General features: G+C 32.3%; 3 protein-coding genes across 5 annotated transcripts; all 3 read right to left on the reverse strand.

The window, feature by feature from the left end:
• Position 1: 1 nt before the first annotated feature.
• LOC136779281 (cilia- and flagella-associated protein 44) lies at positions 2 to 7508 on the reverse strand. The gene is made up of 16 exons (XM_066736810.1): positions 7333 to 7508; positions 7103 to 7262; positions 6886 to 7025; positions 6529 to 6823; positions 6322 to 6466; positions 6041 to 6249; positions 3028 to 5958; positions 2785 to 2956; positions 2408 to 2712; positions 2043 to 2239; positions 1746 to 1963; positions 1545 to 1687; positions 1258 to 1468; positions 1059 to 1162; positions 144 to 388; positions 2 to 78 (listed from the first exon to the last, which is right to left on the reverse strand). Exons 1-16 carry the CDS (start codon positions 7506 to 7508, stop codon positions 60 to 62), a joined length of 5670 nt encoding a protein of 1889 aa, XP_066592907.1. The 3' UTR covers positions 2 to 59.
• A 432-nt stretch (positions 7509 to 7940) lies between these two features.
• LOC136778891 (GDP-D-glucose phosphorylase 1) lies at positions 7941 to 9873 on the reverse strand. Of its 2 annotated transcripts, XM_066736056.1 has the most exons (6): positions 9479 to 9873; positions 9169 to 9398; positions 8828 to 9108; positions 8649 to 8751; positions 8261 to 8570; positions 7941 to 8172 (listed from the first exon to the last, which is right to left on the reverse strand). In XM_066736056.1, the coding sequence occupies exons 2-6, from the start codon at positions 9373 to 9375 to the stop codon at positions 8024 to 8026; spliced, it is 1050 nt and encodes a 349-aa protein (XP_066592153.1). In that variant the 5' UTR covers positions 9376 to 9398; positions 9479 to 9873; the 3' UTR covers positions 7941 to 8023. The 2 variants fall into 2 exon arrangements, with proteins under 2 accessions (XP_066592153.1, XP_066592152.1); XM_066736055.1 differs by having other exon boundaries at positions 9169 to 9873.
• Positions 9874 to 9902: 29 nt separating this feature from the next.
• On the reverse strand, positions 9903 to 13930 carry LOC136778879 (zinc finger protein 846-like). 2 transcript variants are annotated; one of them, XM_066736033.1, is made up of 4 exons: positions 13589 to 13930; positions 11807 to 13297; positions 11222 to 11738; positions 9903 to 11135 (listed from the first exon to the last, which is right to left on the reverse strand). In XM_066736033.1, the coding sequence occupies exons 1-4, from the start codon at positions 13751 to 13753 to the stop codon at positions 11044 to 11046; spliced, it is 2265 nt and encodes a 754-aa protein (XP_066592130.1). In that variant the 5' UTR covers positions 13754 to 13930; the 3' UTR covers positions 9903 to 11043. The 2 variants fall into 2 exon arrangements, with proteins under 2 accessions (XP_066592130.1, XP_066592129.1); XM_066736032.1 differs by having other exon boundaries at positions 9903 to 11738.
• Positions 13931 to 14204: the final 274 nt, after the last annotated feature.

Raw genomic sequence — 14204 nt, forward strand, 5'->3', positions numbered from 1 at the left:
CTTGATTATGCTCTTTTATAATTAAGCAACCGTTAAGCTTATATTAACAAAAGGTAGTTTTATGTCTTATCTTTGTACCTGGAATGTGTAAAAATAAATGTACTCCCTTTTAAGATAAAATTGAATATATAAAAAAAACTTACTGCTGCATAATATTATTCAAGTTTTCTTGAACTTTTTCGTATATTAACGTCATAGCCTGCTCATCATTTTTTCCCAAGACTGTGATAATATTTTGCACAGCTTGTTCGATAATATGGTTTGTCTCTATTAAATCGTTATCTTCCGGTAAATTGGACATTAATTCTTTAGACATTGCTTGTACTATTTGCTCTTTTTCGTGTTCATTCAACGAAACGCATACATCCGATAATAATTGTTGTATTACCTATGATCACATTTATTGAATATATTATTGTAACAAATATTACACGTGCTAGTTTTCTATGTACTGTACTGTTTAGGCATCTTTTAAAATTGAATAACTATAACGCTATAATATCCAAAAGTAGTTTAAAAATAATGTAAAACTGGATATTTTTTGTAATATTTACATCAGATGTCATTTTATATTACCTGTATTTCTTATTAACCTTATATGTATATATAGTTATTTTTGTACAAAAATTTTGCCTTTTGTTAGATTTTAATTTATTATGACTCATTTTGATCATTAAAATATAATCTACTAATTCACCATATTCGATTTTGTAAAATCATGTTAAATGGTATGACAATTCTGTTTTTTTTTTGCTGAAAATATGAAGAGTTATATTTTATTTCCTTCTGTGTAAATAAATTAAAAAGTCGGTAGAGTATAATCTCAACGATTAAACCGACTCTTTGAAAATTATTAAAATATAACAAAAAGTAAAATTTTCTTACGAGAATAATCTAAAGTTAAAAAGAAAAAATACAAATATTAAAATAGCATCTGATACAAATGTAAAACAAGATTTTGATTGTTTCAAATGTGAAACATCGTTGACTAGTACAGTAGATATCAGGCGCGGGTGATACCTTAAAATATTTGAATATACAATCGATAAGATATAAACCTTCTGCATCAAATTATTCTGATCAAAATAATGTGTCTTAATTTGTCGATTTGTTAAACTATTATCTGAATCATTTGTGTTTTCTCCACTTGTCGCATCATTTTCTGAAAAGAAAACACCAAAAGTAATTAGAACGATTCCTTTTACATATGCTTAGAAACTTGTTATTTGATTCATATATTATAATTTTAAATCAAACCATAATCATCCTGTAAATTTAAATCATCTTTTTCTAAGTTATCGCGCGATAATCTTTTTCCTAAACCAATTGGTGGCAATAATCTAGACTTTAAGCTAAGATTTTTTATATCATTGCAAATCATTTGTTTCTGTAGGCGCTGATTTTCAATAATATGTTCCAACTTTTCTAAATCCTTTTTATATTTTTCTTCGATTTCGGTCATTTGTTCCTAAGATATAACAATAATGTTAAAGGTCTTCACAGTATTGAGATTATAAATTGATATAATATATAGTATTCATTACCTCGCTTATAGGCGTATACTGTAAAAGTTTTCTAAGTTTCAATTTTTCATCTTCCAATACAGTTAGAAAACTTAATTTTTCTGTATTCTCTCGCGTCAAGTCATTTAAAACATCTATCTCTTCCAAGTATCTATCCTGAACACCTAAAAAAAAAGAATTAATATTCAAAGTATAAAATATTTCAAGATCAATCATTATTACATTTTATTTGTTTTTCAAACAATTTAGCCATTTTAACCAAATCCGGTTTTATATTATAAATCATACGACGCAGCACAATCTCATATACTGTAGAAATTGGTACTTTTTGACCAAATTTTTTTATCACCTCCTCCAGAATAGAATCTTTTAATCTTTTTATCTCAACTTCCATATATTTTAGATCTGTTTCCAATTTAACAAGACGCGCCTTATTTTCTCTACGATAAAATAACCATTTGACATTATTATTGGTAAAACAAGAACAATAATAATTTCTTTATTCAATTCGACACATACTTATGTTTTTCGTACTGGCTAGATGTTTCAGACTGCAATTCTTGGATTCGAGTATAAAGATGCGACAAGTGGCTTTTATCGAACAAAACACAATTGCTTATTTTCTCCAAAGTTTCATTATTAATAAAATGTTGCAATTGATCGCATGTCAATATTACAGTCATATCAATATCGTTCAGTTTTTGCTGTTTCTCCAACTAGAAATAAATAAGATACCGTTAGAGGTGTCTTTTTAAAACACCAAGAAAATATATTAATTTTAGCTGTGAATTTACATAAAAACACGCTAAAACGAATAAATCTACTTGAACGCATACATATAATTGATTATTTGTGACCGCATAAAACTCAAATTTTCTGAATACCATATATGCCTCCAGCTCGGATCGATCTTTCTTCAAATTAATCTCTACATTCTTCATGTATCTCGCTTGTACTTCGGAGGTTTTAGTAAATGCTTCTATATCCTTTTGTACGTCTAAAATCTTTTTTTCCTGGGAATATCGTTCTTCTCTCATTTGAAACGCCTTTGTGTACAATTCTTCGTCGCATCCTGTAGGACAAACACTTTCATCCAAATGAAGCATTTGTAATTCTTTACTGTCGATGCTACGGTCATCTCCCTCGTCACTCGATGAATCCGATGAAGAACTGGAGGAACTTTCGGATTCTAACGATCAAACCGCTTTGATCATCAATTAAGAAAATATCACATTCTCTTTATACTAAAAAGCATACTAACCATCTTCCTGTTTCGGTGGTTTCATCTTTCTACGAAATATTTTGCGCAGAAACTTGCAAAATTTATTCTCGCTTATCATGTTTAGATAATCAGCGGTAATATTTTTTATCTTGTCCTGTAGCCGGTCAATCTCCCTATTGCCCTCCTCCACTCTTTTTAAAATCTCTTGCATCTATATATAGTAATCATACAACAGTAATAGCTCGTTCCAATTAATTTGTAATTTAAAAAACTGCTACCTACCTCCATTTTAACTGCTGCTAATTCTGCCGCTTTCTCATTAACCCTATCTCGCAGCTCGTTCTCCACGTCCTCGTAGTCCCTCAGAATAAATAGTTCTTGCTGAAGAGTTAAAAGAAACAGCTCCATATAAGTACTTTCAGTGACGATGTCTAGTCTCTCGCGTTGCATCTCATCCAATTCTTCATCCAACGATTCGTAATTAGATTGCACATACTTCAATATACAATCCTGCTCGTATATTTTTTTTTGCATTCGAGAAACTCTCATCTCCCGCTCCCAAATACTCTCAGTTTCAGTTTTATCGCCACGACTACCTCTGCTTTGCTCATTGAGACTTAACAAATCAGAACGATCCACCTGAATTTCTTTCTCGTCTAGCAACAGAACTTCGTACTCCTCGTCAAACGGATCTGGAAATTTATATTTGATATTTCGAATTATTTCTTCTTTGACAATGGCAGTCAAAGAAGTAACCGGTCCTTTCTCCAGCTGTAGATTCCATTCGGGAAATTCCGTGTCCACGTCGAAACTCGGCAAGATTGGCAATGGCTTTAAATATTTTTCCGGTATCTCCGCGTGAATTTTTCGCAGAACCTCCAGCAAATATTGCACCTCCACCTGTATCTTCTCTTTTCTCTTTCTAATTGCTCTGAGTCTCGCGTTGAAACCTTCTCGAAGATGATGAAGCTTTTTCCTACACTCTAGCAACTGTTTGTATTTGAGTAAAGTAGCATTCTGCTCCTCCATGGAGACACGAAATTTTGGCGAAGTTTTCAGCTCGTAATTGCCTATATTATTCTTGGCTTTCTCGATCGCAGCTTCATCCTCAGGATGCACAGCATTTGGATCGGGCTCTTTGGCTTTTATCTGACTCAAATGTTTCTTTCTTTCCGAAATCCTTGCCACTCGAGCTCTGTACTTCCTTAGCATTTGATTGATACGTATACCTAAACGATGCTCCTCCATAGGACTAGCCAATCCTTTCAAAAAACTCTCAGATTCTTCCACTTTTTCTTCTTCTTCCTCAATTTTTATTGTTTCTCCAAACTTACCCACCCTCTCCTTTTCCATAATTTTCCTGCTGTCTTCCAATACTTTTCTATGCACTCTCGCGTAAATTCTCATAAAATCAACATCCAGCTTTTTTTCTCGCAAGGAATGAACCATCGTTTCCGGTTTCAATATCCTCCTGACTGCGAAAGGTAAACAGGTGATAGGCTCGATAAAATGATCCAATAGTTTCTGCAGTCCTAATTTACTTTTCTCCACTTGAAAAGCCATTTTTTGTCTCACCAAATCAATTTCTGTCCTCGTTCGATCGCTCAGCTCATTTGTAATTCTAGGATCCAACTCGAGCTCCTCTTCCGGTATCCGTTGCGATGGTATCAAACTATTGTTTTTTGCCACAATTTCCTTATATCGCGCTGTCAATATTTCCAAAGTTTTTAAAGTATTGTCCTTCTTCTCGTTTGCTAATCGTAAGATTCGTTCGTTCTCCATTTTCACGACTACCTCCTCGATACTCGGATGACTGACCTCCGTAATGTCCTCCGCTTTATCCGTCACCGGAAGTGGATAGGGTTCTGCGATTTCGGGTAGCTCCAATGGTCTTTTAATCTCATCGCTGATTACGAAAGAGAAAAGATTTCCATCGTGTCCACAAGTCAATAACATCGAACCGTCGCAGCTGAGCAACATTTTTGGGATGCAGCCGTTATAATGATCGTGCATAGGCAACATCCAATAATCGGAAAAATCGCTTGGGTCCTCCGAATTTAATCGGCAAATTCTTATCTCGCCATGCTGCATTCCTAGAAAAATATATCTCCGGTCGTCGTAAAATAGATGACTGACTATTTCTATATCATCTGCGTCATGGATAAGAAAACTTTTGGATGGTTCTTGCTCTTTGACGACGCCACTGGATGATTTTGTCATTTTCGGTGTTGGATATTCATAAATGTAGCCAGCGTCGAAACCAGCCATGAATAGCCAAATGGTATCGTGCTCCGTATAGAGTACCATTAGCACCCTATTGGGCACTTCCGGTATGAAAATCTCCGGAAGTGGCGGCTCCTCCTCGGAATCTTCCAGAAACGTCTCCTCGTCGATTTCCAATCCCGGATTTTCGTCCCTCAATTGTTGCAATTTCTCGTATTTCATCGCTCTTTTCTCCTCCCTCTTTTTCTCATTCCTCAAACGAATCTCTTCGCGACGAATGTACGATTTTACCGACGAAAATCTGAATATTATCGGCTGGCATTTAACAAGCTCGTAAGATTTGGTCGTATAGGACTGTGGTTCTAACGGAAATTTATTCTGAACGCAGTAGCCATCGGTGCAACCTAAAAGAATTGTCGTTTCCTCGCTGGGTTTCCATGATAGACAGGTGACGATCGCTGGTATTTTTATGTAGCCGATTGGATGAAGTCGAGGATACGTTTCGGTTTTTTCAAGGCTAAATACGAAAACCAAACGGTCCTCGCCGCAACTTATCAATATTTTGCACGATTGGTTCAAAGACATTGCAACGATTGGCAGAGTATGGGGCTTAAAAACTTGGATCAGTCTGACGTGATCGTTGTCTGCACTCCTCCTAGATTCATCGGCAGCCCTTATCGATACCGCTATCAGGCGAATAACTCCGGTGTTGGATCCGCAAACCAAAGTTGATCCAGTTGCATCCAATTCGTGTGGTAGCCAAATCACTCGAGTGCCCATGTCGTAGAACTTGTGCACGAGAATCAATCTTTTGCTCAAATAGTTGTAAACGTGCAAATGTCCTTCTTTGCCGATCGTGGCCACGTAAGGATCGCACGTTGTTACGTCCATGTCGAGGATAGGCCCACCGTGAGACGTGAACATTTTTTTTGGTACTTCAGGCGTTTTTCGCATATTCAAATCTATCAGCCAGATTCCACCGTTTCCATCCTAAAATCGAATACCTTTCAAATTCTTATTTGTCAACAACAGAGAGTGTGCCATATTTATATTTTTTATAATTTATAGTTACCTGCGCATACCAAAACGTATCCTCTGGATTGTCATTCTTCTTCGCGATGTACATGAGCATCGACGAGTCTCTATTTTCAATTGCCCTGTCAATGTTGGAAGAGATGAAAAATTCGAAGGTCGGCTGCAGCTCCAAAAAGTGATCGTCCTCCGGTGGATCGGCCAGGTCAATGACCTCGTAAAACCAACTACGAATCCATCCATCCTTTCCTAAAATGTTTGGGAATTGAAAATTTGGAGTAGTGTTTCATAAGTAATCATTGCGCAGTACTGTAATATTACCGATTGAAAATATCTCTCCATCGATAAACTCAAAATGAGTGATTGGACCTTCGTGACATGGGATTTTATTTCCTCTGCAAACTTCTATTTTGATCATGCAATTCTCCCAAATTAGGATATTGCCCCACTCGCAACCAGATACTACCTGGTATGGAAGAAAATAGGGATTAAATACAAAAAAAATTCAATAGCTTATCAGAACTATACTTTGTCATGGGGCATTGGACAGATGCCAATAACATCGCAAATATCAGTTTTTCCAAATTTGCCCAGTTCACCCTGCAGCTTCAGACCAGTGAAAGTGTATGGCATTGTCCAAAATTTAATGTGATCTACGCCACTGGTGGTTATATGTCCAGGCATTGAGGAATTGAACATTAAATTATAAACATTATTTTCGTGAGATTTACACTGTAACAGAATACTTGATTCCCGCCATTCCCAAATGGTAATTAAATAATCTGGATATCCTCCTTGAGAAGCCAATAATAAACCATCCGAGCTAATAAAAAGATTCATTTAATTCATGTATGTATTTTATCGATTTACCAACTACTGTTTTACCTGTAACATAAGCGAAAATAACGCTTTGAAGCTCCTTTATAAAGAATCGTAACTATCTCCATACTGGGAAAATTATATATTATAATAGGAGGATCATTTCCGTTTTCTCCTATAGCCAAATGACTGAATTTCGGGTTTTTCTAATGAACAATTATATTTTTTTAGATTTAATTCCTGCATCTGTTCTTCATTTATCGCACTTTCAATTACTTACCGCTATACATCCGATACCTCCACCAGAGGAGCTTCTTCTAAACCATATCTTCTCATTTATTACATCAAAAAAATTAATTATATTACCCGATATAAAAACAAGTGTATACTGATTGATAACGCATAGATTGAAATATTTTTGAGCATCAAATGCAAATGAGTGGCTACATTATACATTCAGGAATTAAATATGCAACAAAGTTTTAATTTTCAATTTATATTTTTAAAGGATACTGAAATTCTAAAATATTTAACGGTATTGTTCCATTCTCTGCAAGAATTGGACCTGATATAAGATCATAAGTATTACGAAAAGAATTTACTGACTCTTCATTCTCCTCTAGTTCCAAGTACTCATTATCGTCATTTGGCAAATCTTCCAAATTGCTGTCATCATCCGTATTACTCATTTTTAGTAAATCTTGTATATATTTTTTATATTTTTAAGCTTACAATACAAACACTATAACCAAAGGTTTTATTTGATATTATGAACTAAATACTGGCAAATGGGAGTTAGGAGTGATGGGACAGAGCCTGAGGGGAATAGCAATTTCTGTAGTTCCTATGGTAACAGTCAAAACCGTACGGTGGAAGTGAAATGTAAATGCCAGTTTTAATGATGTCTATGTATATGCTCCCGGGTTCCCGATCCCTTGATGTACATTTATTGGACAAATGAGAATAATCTTTCCCAAACCCAACAGAAATAATATAAAACTCATGCAGTGTAAATAAGTATGAAACGTGATTGAGGTTTGGCTGTAAAAATACTGAAACTGTTGTCTGTGATGGTAACTGAAGATAAAACTCTAGAATACATGTGAATACGTAAAAAAATATATAATCTTGTACATTTATTTACAATTAAATAAAACTTTTTTTAAAAATTTAATTTTAAATAAAATACAAATTACATATAAATTTAGGAAGAATCTTCACAATTTTTAATTGTCATCTCTTTTTGTATTAATTTCTCAAGTTCTGCTTTTATAGAATAAAAAATGTCAGAAGTTACATTATCTAAAGTTTGAATAACTTCTTCCTCTGTCAAATTGTCATAGATATCTTCACCTACATAAATAAATTAAAATTATAAATAATAAATACATTTAAAAGTAAGTATGGATTTAATATTATGCATAATGTATCAATTGCATACTTCGAACAAGAATATGGCCAAACAATTCAGACACTGCAGGAATAAACGACTCTGTATTTTTGATACCTAAGGCAGACTTTCTTGCCCATATATATAAACGAATATCATTGTATTCTGTCTGGCCAGAGCTTTCTTTAGCTCTTGTAATATAAACATTATGTGCTATTTTTTGCTCTTGAAGAAAATTAATAATTAAATGTGTCCAAGATACAAAATTTTCTATATTTTTAAATGATGAATATTTCAAACAAAATCCTTTGCTTGGATAGTCTACCAAAATGTATAAAGGCCCAATGAGTTTTGTAATTGTCTACAATAAAAAAGAAGAACAAATATTAATAATTTATAATTATTGACCTCATTTTTTTTCTACAGACTTATTACGTACAGCATATTCCAAAAGCATTTCATGTTGTAAATAGTACAAGTGCCAGTGCAAATGATTGACAGAAGCATAAGCGCAAAGGCTATTGAAAATAATTCTCAAGTATCTGAAAAAAGCATTGATTACATCAAATCTCATATTTTTAATATAATTCAAACTAATTTAGATAAATGTATATTTACGGTGAACCACTCAAGAGTAATAATAAAACTGATTTTTCTAAGCTAGATTTTGTTGCTTTTTGTGGAAAACCCTTCAAACGATCTATCAAAATTAATGAATGACCCCATTCAATAGGGCTTATATTTACTGCAATTATATCATTTCCATCACCATTACCTAAATCAAAAAGTATTTCTCTATCAGGAATTTTGGTGAAATTAAATTGATCTGAGTCAAATGGCTGATCCATTGATAATATATTTTGAGGAATTCTTCTATTGATAGCACGATTTACATTTAGCTGTAAAATTATAAATAAAATTAATGTTTTGCAAAAAATATGAATACTGACATGATATACCTGTAGTAAAAATTTATACTGTCCCAAAAAGCGTTGATTTGTAATATTTAAACGATATCTAAGAAATCCACATTTTTCTGCTTCTTTCCATCTCTGCTTCAGTAATAAATCTAACTTAGATTTCTTAATTTCGCTACTGTTTATATTAAAATTTAAATCACTCGAATCATAATGAAAAATAGGAGCTTTAATACCCGTAGATGACATGATTCTACATGCATGTTCATGAACTATACAAACAAGCATACATTAGTATAATTCATGTGACGTTTTTTATGCGTTTTCTCTCGGATTTTTAACCTTTAACTACCTTTTTAAACTCTCCGGTTAAAATTAAATCTTAAAATAGTAAATATAGTTTCTATCACATTTCATTGGTTAGCTTTGACCAGAAATTTTGTTGGACTTTGCCGGAGCCCGGATTACACTTTGATTCAAGTTTGGTGGTGTTAACCCTTAGGCCTGATTTTACAGTTCTCAATTAAGTTAATCATGCTTTATTACACGTAACGTAGAATATAGCATACCCAATATTCTATATACCTTCCGCGTGACATTTATCATAGCATAATTAACTTAATTGAGACCTGTAAAGACTGGACCTTTATTAATTGTCATCATCATGCCTACCTTTTCTCCAACCAATAAAAACAACGCTTCATATTTTTGTAACAGCTATATGAATACAAAAAATCCATAAGGTTTTTACTAATAAATACGAAAAATGATTTTTCTTTTCTGAAAAAATTTATTATAAAATAAGACTATACTAATTTTGACATGATTATTTTCATGAACAATCTTACAGTCTCCCTTTGGAAACTTAATAAGAGCTTTTTACATTATTTACAATATACCTTTCAATTTGATCTCTCTTTTTTTTTGTTGACAAAATGGCTTTTTCAATTCAATTAGATTTCTTCTGTAATTAATTGTTACACATCTAATATCATTAAAATAAGATTTCAGAAAGCTATACAATTTTGATTTGGAGTAAAGAGTCAATATTTAAAGTCCATAAGATTAATAGAGCTAAATACATATAAAAAAAAGGCTAAAAATATTAATCAATAGCAAAATACAACTAAAATTAAAATAGTAATTTCTTTCATTTTGTATATGAGCTAACATTAATATTTTGTATTCCTTAAAAATAGATCTGGTTTTGTTGCCTCGACTTGTCTACACTTCCTGCACTTTCTCTCTATATTTGTTTGAAGATTAATGAGGTAACAGAAAAATCTAAGCAAAAAAAAAACAGATCTAATATTGCATGTGTCAATGATGAAAAAGGTATTTACATTACAAATTTTATAAAATTACATAATGTTGTTAATGCACGTTGAATACCATCTTTATTTATATGATTTGATCATAAATATAAATTTGCAATCACCCACCAAACATTATTATTATAAAATTTTGAATGCTAATATAATATTATTAGCAGTATTTAAAAAATTCAGAGAACACTGAAATTTACTGTTTTTTTTAATAATCTTGAATGCTTCGTTTGTCGAGAGATGCCGTGATATTCAACGTGCTCAATTGTTATCATAAAAGAATTATATAATATTGCCATAGCTTGGAAATGTATCGATTATTATTGATTGAAAGTTTCTTAGAATATTCTTAGCTCACTATAAGCTGCATATACTGAAAAGTAATTCGTAATTTATATTGGTCACACCTGATATTTTTTAAATTCTTCAGAAAAGCAACTGCAGAACTTTTGTCTCGAATATTTAACGAAAGTGTTACATATTCGGATATATTGCATAATAAGGATTTTTAAATTGCTTCGAATTAACATTATATAAATTTGGATCTTCTACTGAAAAAGGTTGAATTACATTCGTGGACAATGGCTTTTGACTATGTACATTGGCTATCATATATTGTGGAGTTGGAGTTACTTGCCCAACAGTGGTATCTTCTATTAATTTTCTTTGGGAATAAATTAATACCTGAGGCATAGAACCATTATTTTGTTGATTAGTATTCTCTACGGATACTGTAAATGCTGTTGAATTTGATAATTGTTGAGTCTTACACTTTTTTGTATGAGCGTATAGCGATCCCGCATTATTGTACCGTTTTGTACAGATTTTACATGCATACGGTCGTTGTCCGGTATGAGTATATGTGTGCTCATTTAAAGAAGTTAAACGGCGGAAAGACTTTGTACATATTTGACAATGATATTTTGCTTCCCCTGTGTGCATTGTTATATGTCTAGCTAAAGTATTAGCACGTGCAAATGCTCTACTACAGTATTGGCATATATACGGTTTTTCCCCACTATGCGTTCGTAGATGCAGTTGTAAATAAGTGCTTTTCGTAAATGCTCTACTACAAACATTGCATACATAAGGTTTAACGCCTGTATGTGTACGCATATGAGCAACAAGAGAACCACTTTGAGCAAAACATTTGCTACAGACCTCGCACAAAAATCGTTTTTGAGTATCCTTAACGCGTTTATGTCTCTCCATGTGATTGGCCAATGATTGAGCCTGTGCAAAAGCTTTCGGGCATAAGCTGCACTTGTGCGGTCTATTCTGTTTTTCCTAATGAATAAAAGTATACTTATGAATATTTAATAAACAATTAATGTTTAAGTTATTTTATTACTTACCCTTTTTCTAGTATCTGCATTCTCATTAATGTTATTCTCATTATCAGGGTCATCATCATCTTGATCATCAGAACAAGCAAACAATTCTTCTTTATGCTTTGATTGTTCATGATCCTTTAATTTATCTATTCTTGAAAATCCTTTACCACAAGTTGAGCAATTAAATTTTAATCCACTGTGCGTCCAAATGTGTCTTTTAAGATTTCTTTTAGTTGCAAATAATTTCCCACATTCTGTACATTGAAGGCTTTCCATAGGTAAATCACTATCATCTTCATCCTCTTCCTCAGAATCAAAATTTCTAGTATTAGAGTTATTTTGTAAATTACTGCGTAAGCTATCTTTGGTTTCTGATAGAGCTTTTACTGAGCTAGAAGAATCATCTTTTAAATGTTCAAGTTGATATTCTGGATGATTTTTAGCGTGAGTTAAAAATGATTTCTGATATGTAAACTGTTTAGCACAAACCTTACAGGAAAATTTATACTGCTTTTTATCTCTTACAGTATCATCTTCTTCTCTCAAAACTTTTTGACTATGTTTATTCAAAGACTTATATTCTTCATTATCTTTAACTGTGTCATCATTTTTGCTTGTGTCATGGCTATTAAAAATATGCTCCTTTAATTTAGCAATATTAGAAAACTGTTTATCACAAATGTAGCAGACATAACGTAGTTTTGTTTTATTTTTGTGTATTTTCATATGTCGTTCTAAAGCTACCTTAGTTCGAAATGATTTAATACAGTGTGAACATTTCTGTCTCAATGTTCTTGATATTAAAGGTTTTTCTTCTTCGTCACTTGTATTGTTTTCTGGTTTATCTCCACAATTATCATTTGTTTCCTCACTCAGATGGGAATTATTATTTATTCCATTCAAAATTATTTCATTTTTGCAACCAAGTATGATGTTTTCTTGATTTTTATAATTTTCACGATTACATTCATCTAGCCCTGCTGTATTTTCTTCTAAAGATAATTCCTTTTTGATATCATTTTTGTTATTAGTATCAATTATTATATGATTCATTGAAGTACTTGAATCTTTATTTACTTTCTCTATATTACTACTGCTCTTCAGTTTATCCCACAAAATATTATCATCCACAGAGATTTTATTTGTTTCATTCATCTGATTATTTAGATCATATTTTTCTATTCCTAAGTTTGAGCACCTATTATCTTCCATTACAACATCTTGTATTCTTAAATGATCAGCATTGGTATTTATATTAAATGCTTCAGTAGAGCTTTGCATTAAATAATTATCCTCATTATTTGATACTGAATTTACATCAGATATTACATTAGCTATAATGGAATCCACCAAGGACACATGCTTCATATGATGCTCCGTTGACTTTAGTTCTAACATTTTTCTTAATTTTGTGTCTGTTCTTTGAATTTGACATTGAAAATTATATGACACATGAAGGAGTTTTTGACAAGATATACAAATAACAGATGGAAGTCCATCGCCTTCTTCAACCTATTTATAACAAAAATACTTTGTAAGTATAATATTCATTATTTGTCAATTATAATTAGTTAATAATGTACTTTAAATAGGTAACATATAAACAAATAATCACTTATAATTAAAATACTAATACATAGAAATTATTATTCAAATTCGGGTTTACTATTCTTAAAATGTTTTATAAAATTTTCAACATAAAACGATAATATTCTTTGTTCATCATAGTAATGGATATGCAATAACAAATAAGTAATTAGACGCAAAAATTTTGTTTTTAATTATTTATGATGTGTTCCTAACCTGTACAGTAGCGAATGCTATTAACTTTTCGATTAATTCTTTGCCACTGGGAAATAAATGACATCCTTCAGTACACCTTTTTAAACAAATACGACATTCATCGCCTGAGATGTGTATAATTTCTTCGAAATTTTTCGAAGGTGCATCTTCTTTTGAAGCTTCCATCTCTTTCAAAAAAAAACAGAGACACGGTGATTTGGAATTAGGCTTTCAGGCTCCCACATACTTATTTACTACCATTTACTACACCTACTACAGACCGTAGGAAAATTTAGGAAGAAACTTTTTATTGACTGAGCCCTATTAGGAGAGGATCAGTCAGTCAGGTCACTTTTGTGAGAAAAGTGCACAAGTACAAGGGGGCAAGCGGAGTGGAGAAGCCAAAGGGGAGTAAATGTTGGTAAACAAGCCTACATGTTTCAACTTTATTATCTGTAGATAAATTATCATAGGTCGGGAGGAATTAATAATATAAAAAAAAGACAAGTAAAAAAAGTTATTTTTCTTCTTATTTAGGCTTCACTCAGCTTCATTACACTGATTAATTACCCCTAGATTTATGCTATTGTATATTTTTTTATTTTTCCTTCTTGTTGGATTCTGAAAAGGTTTCCTA

This window comes from Prorops nasuta, unplaced genomic scaffold (assembly GCF_024137725.1).
Source record: "Prorops nasuta isolate Cenicafe-Biocafe unplaced genomic scaffold, Cenicafe_Pnas_1.2 PNAS00015, whole genome shotgun sequence".
Classification (NCBI taxonomy): Eukaryota; Metazoa; Arthropoda; class Insecta; order Hymenoptera; family Bethylidae; genus Prorops; species Prorops nasuta.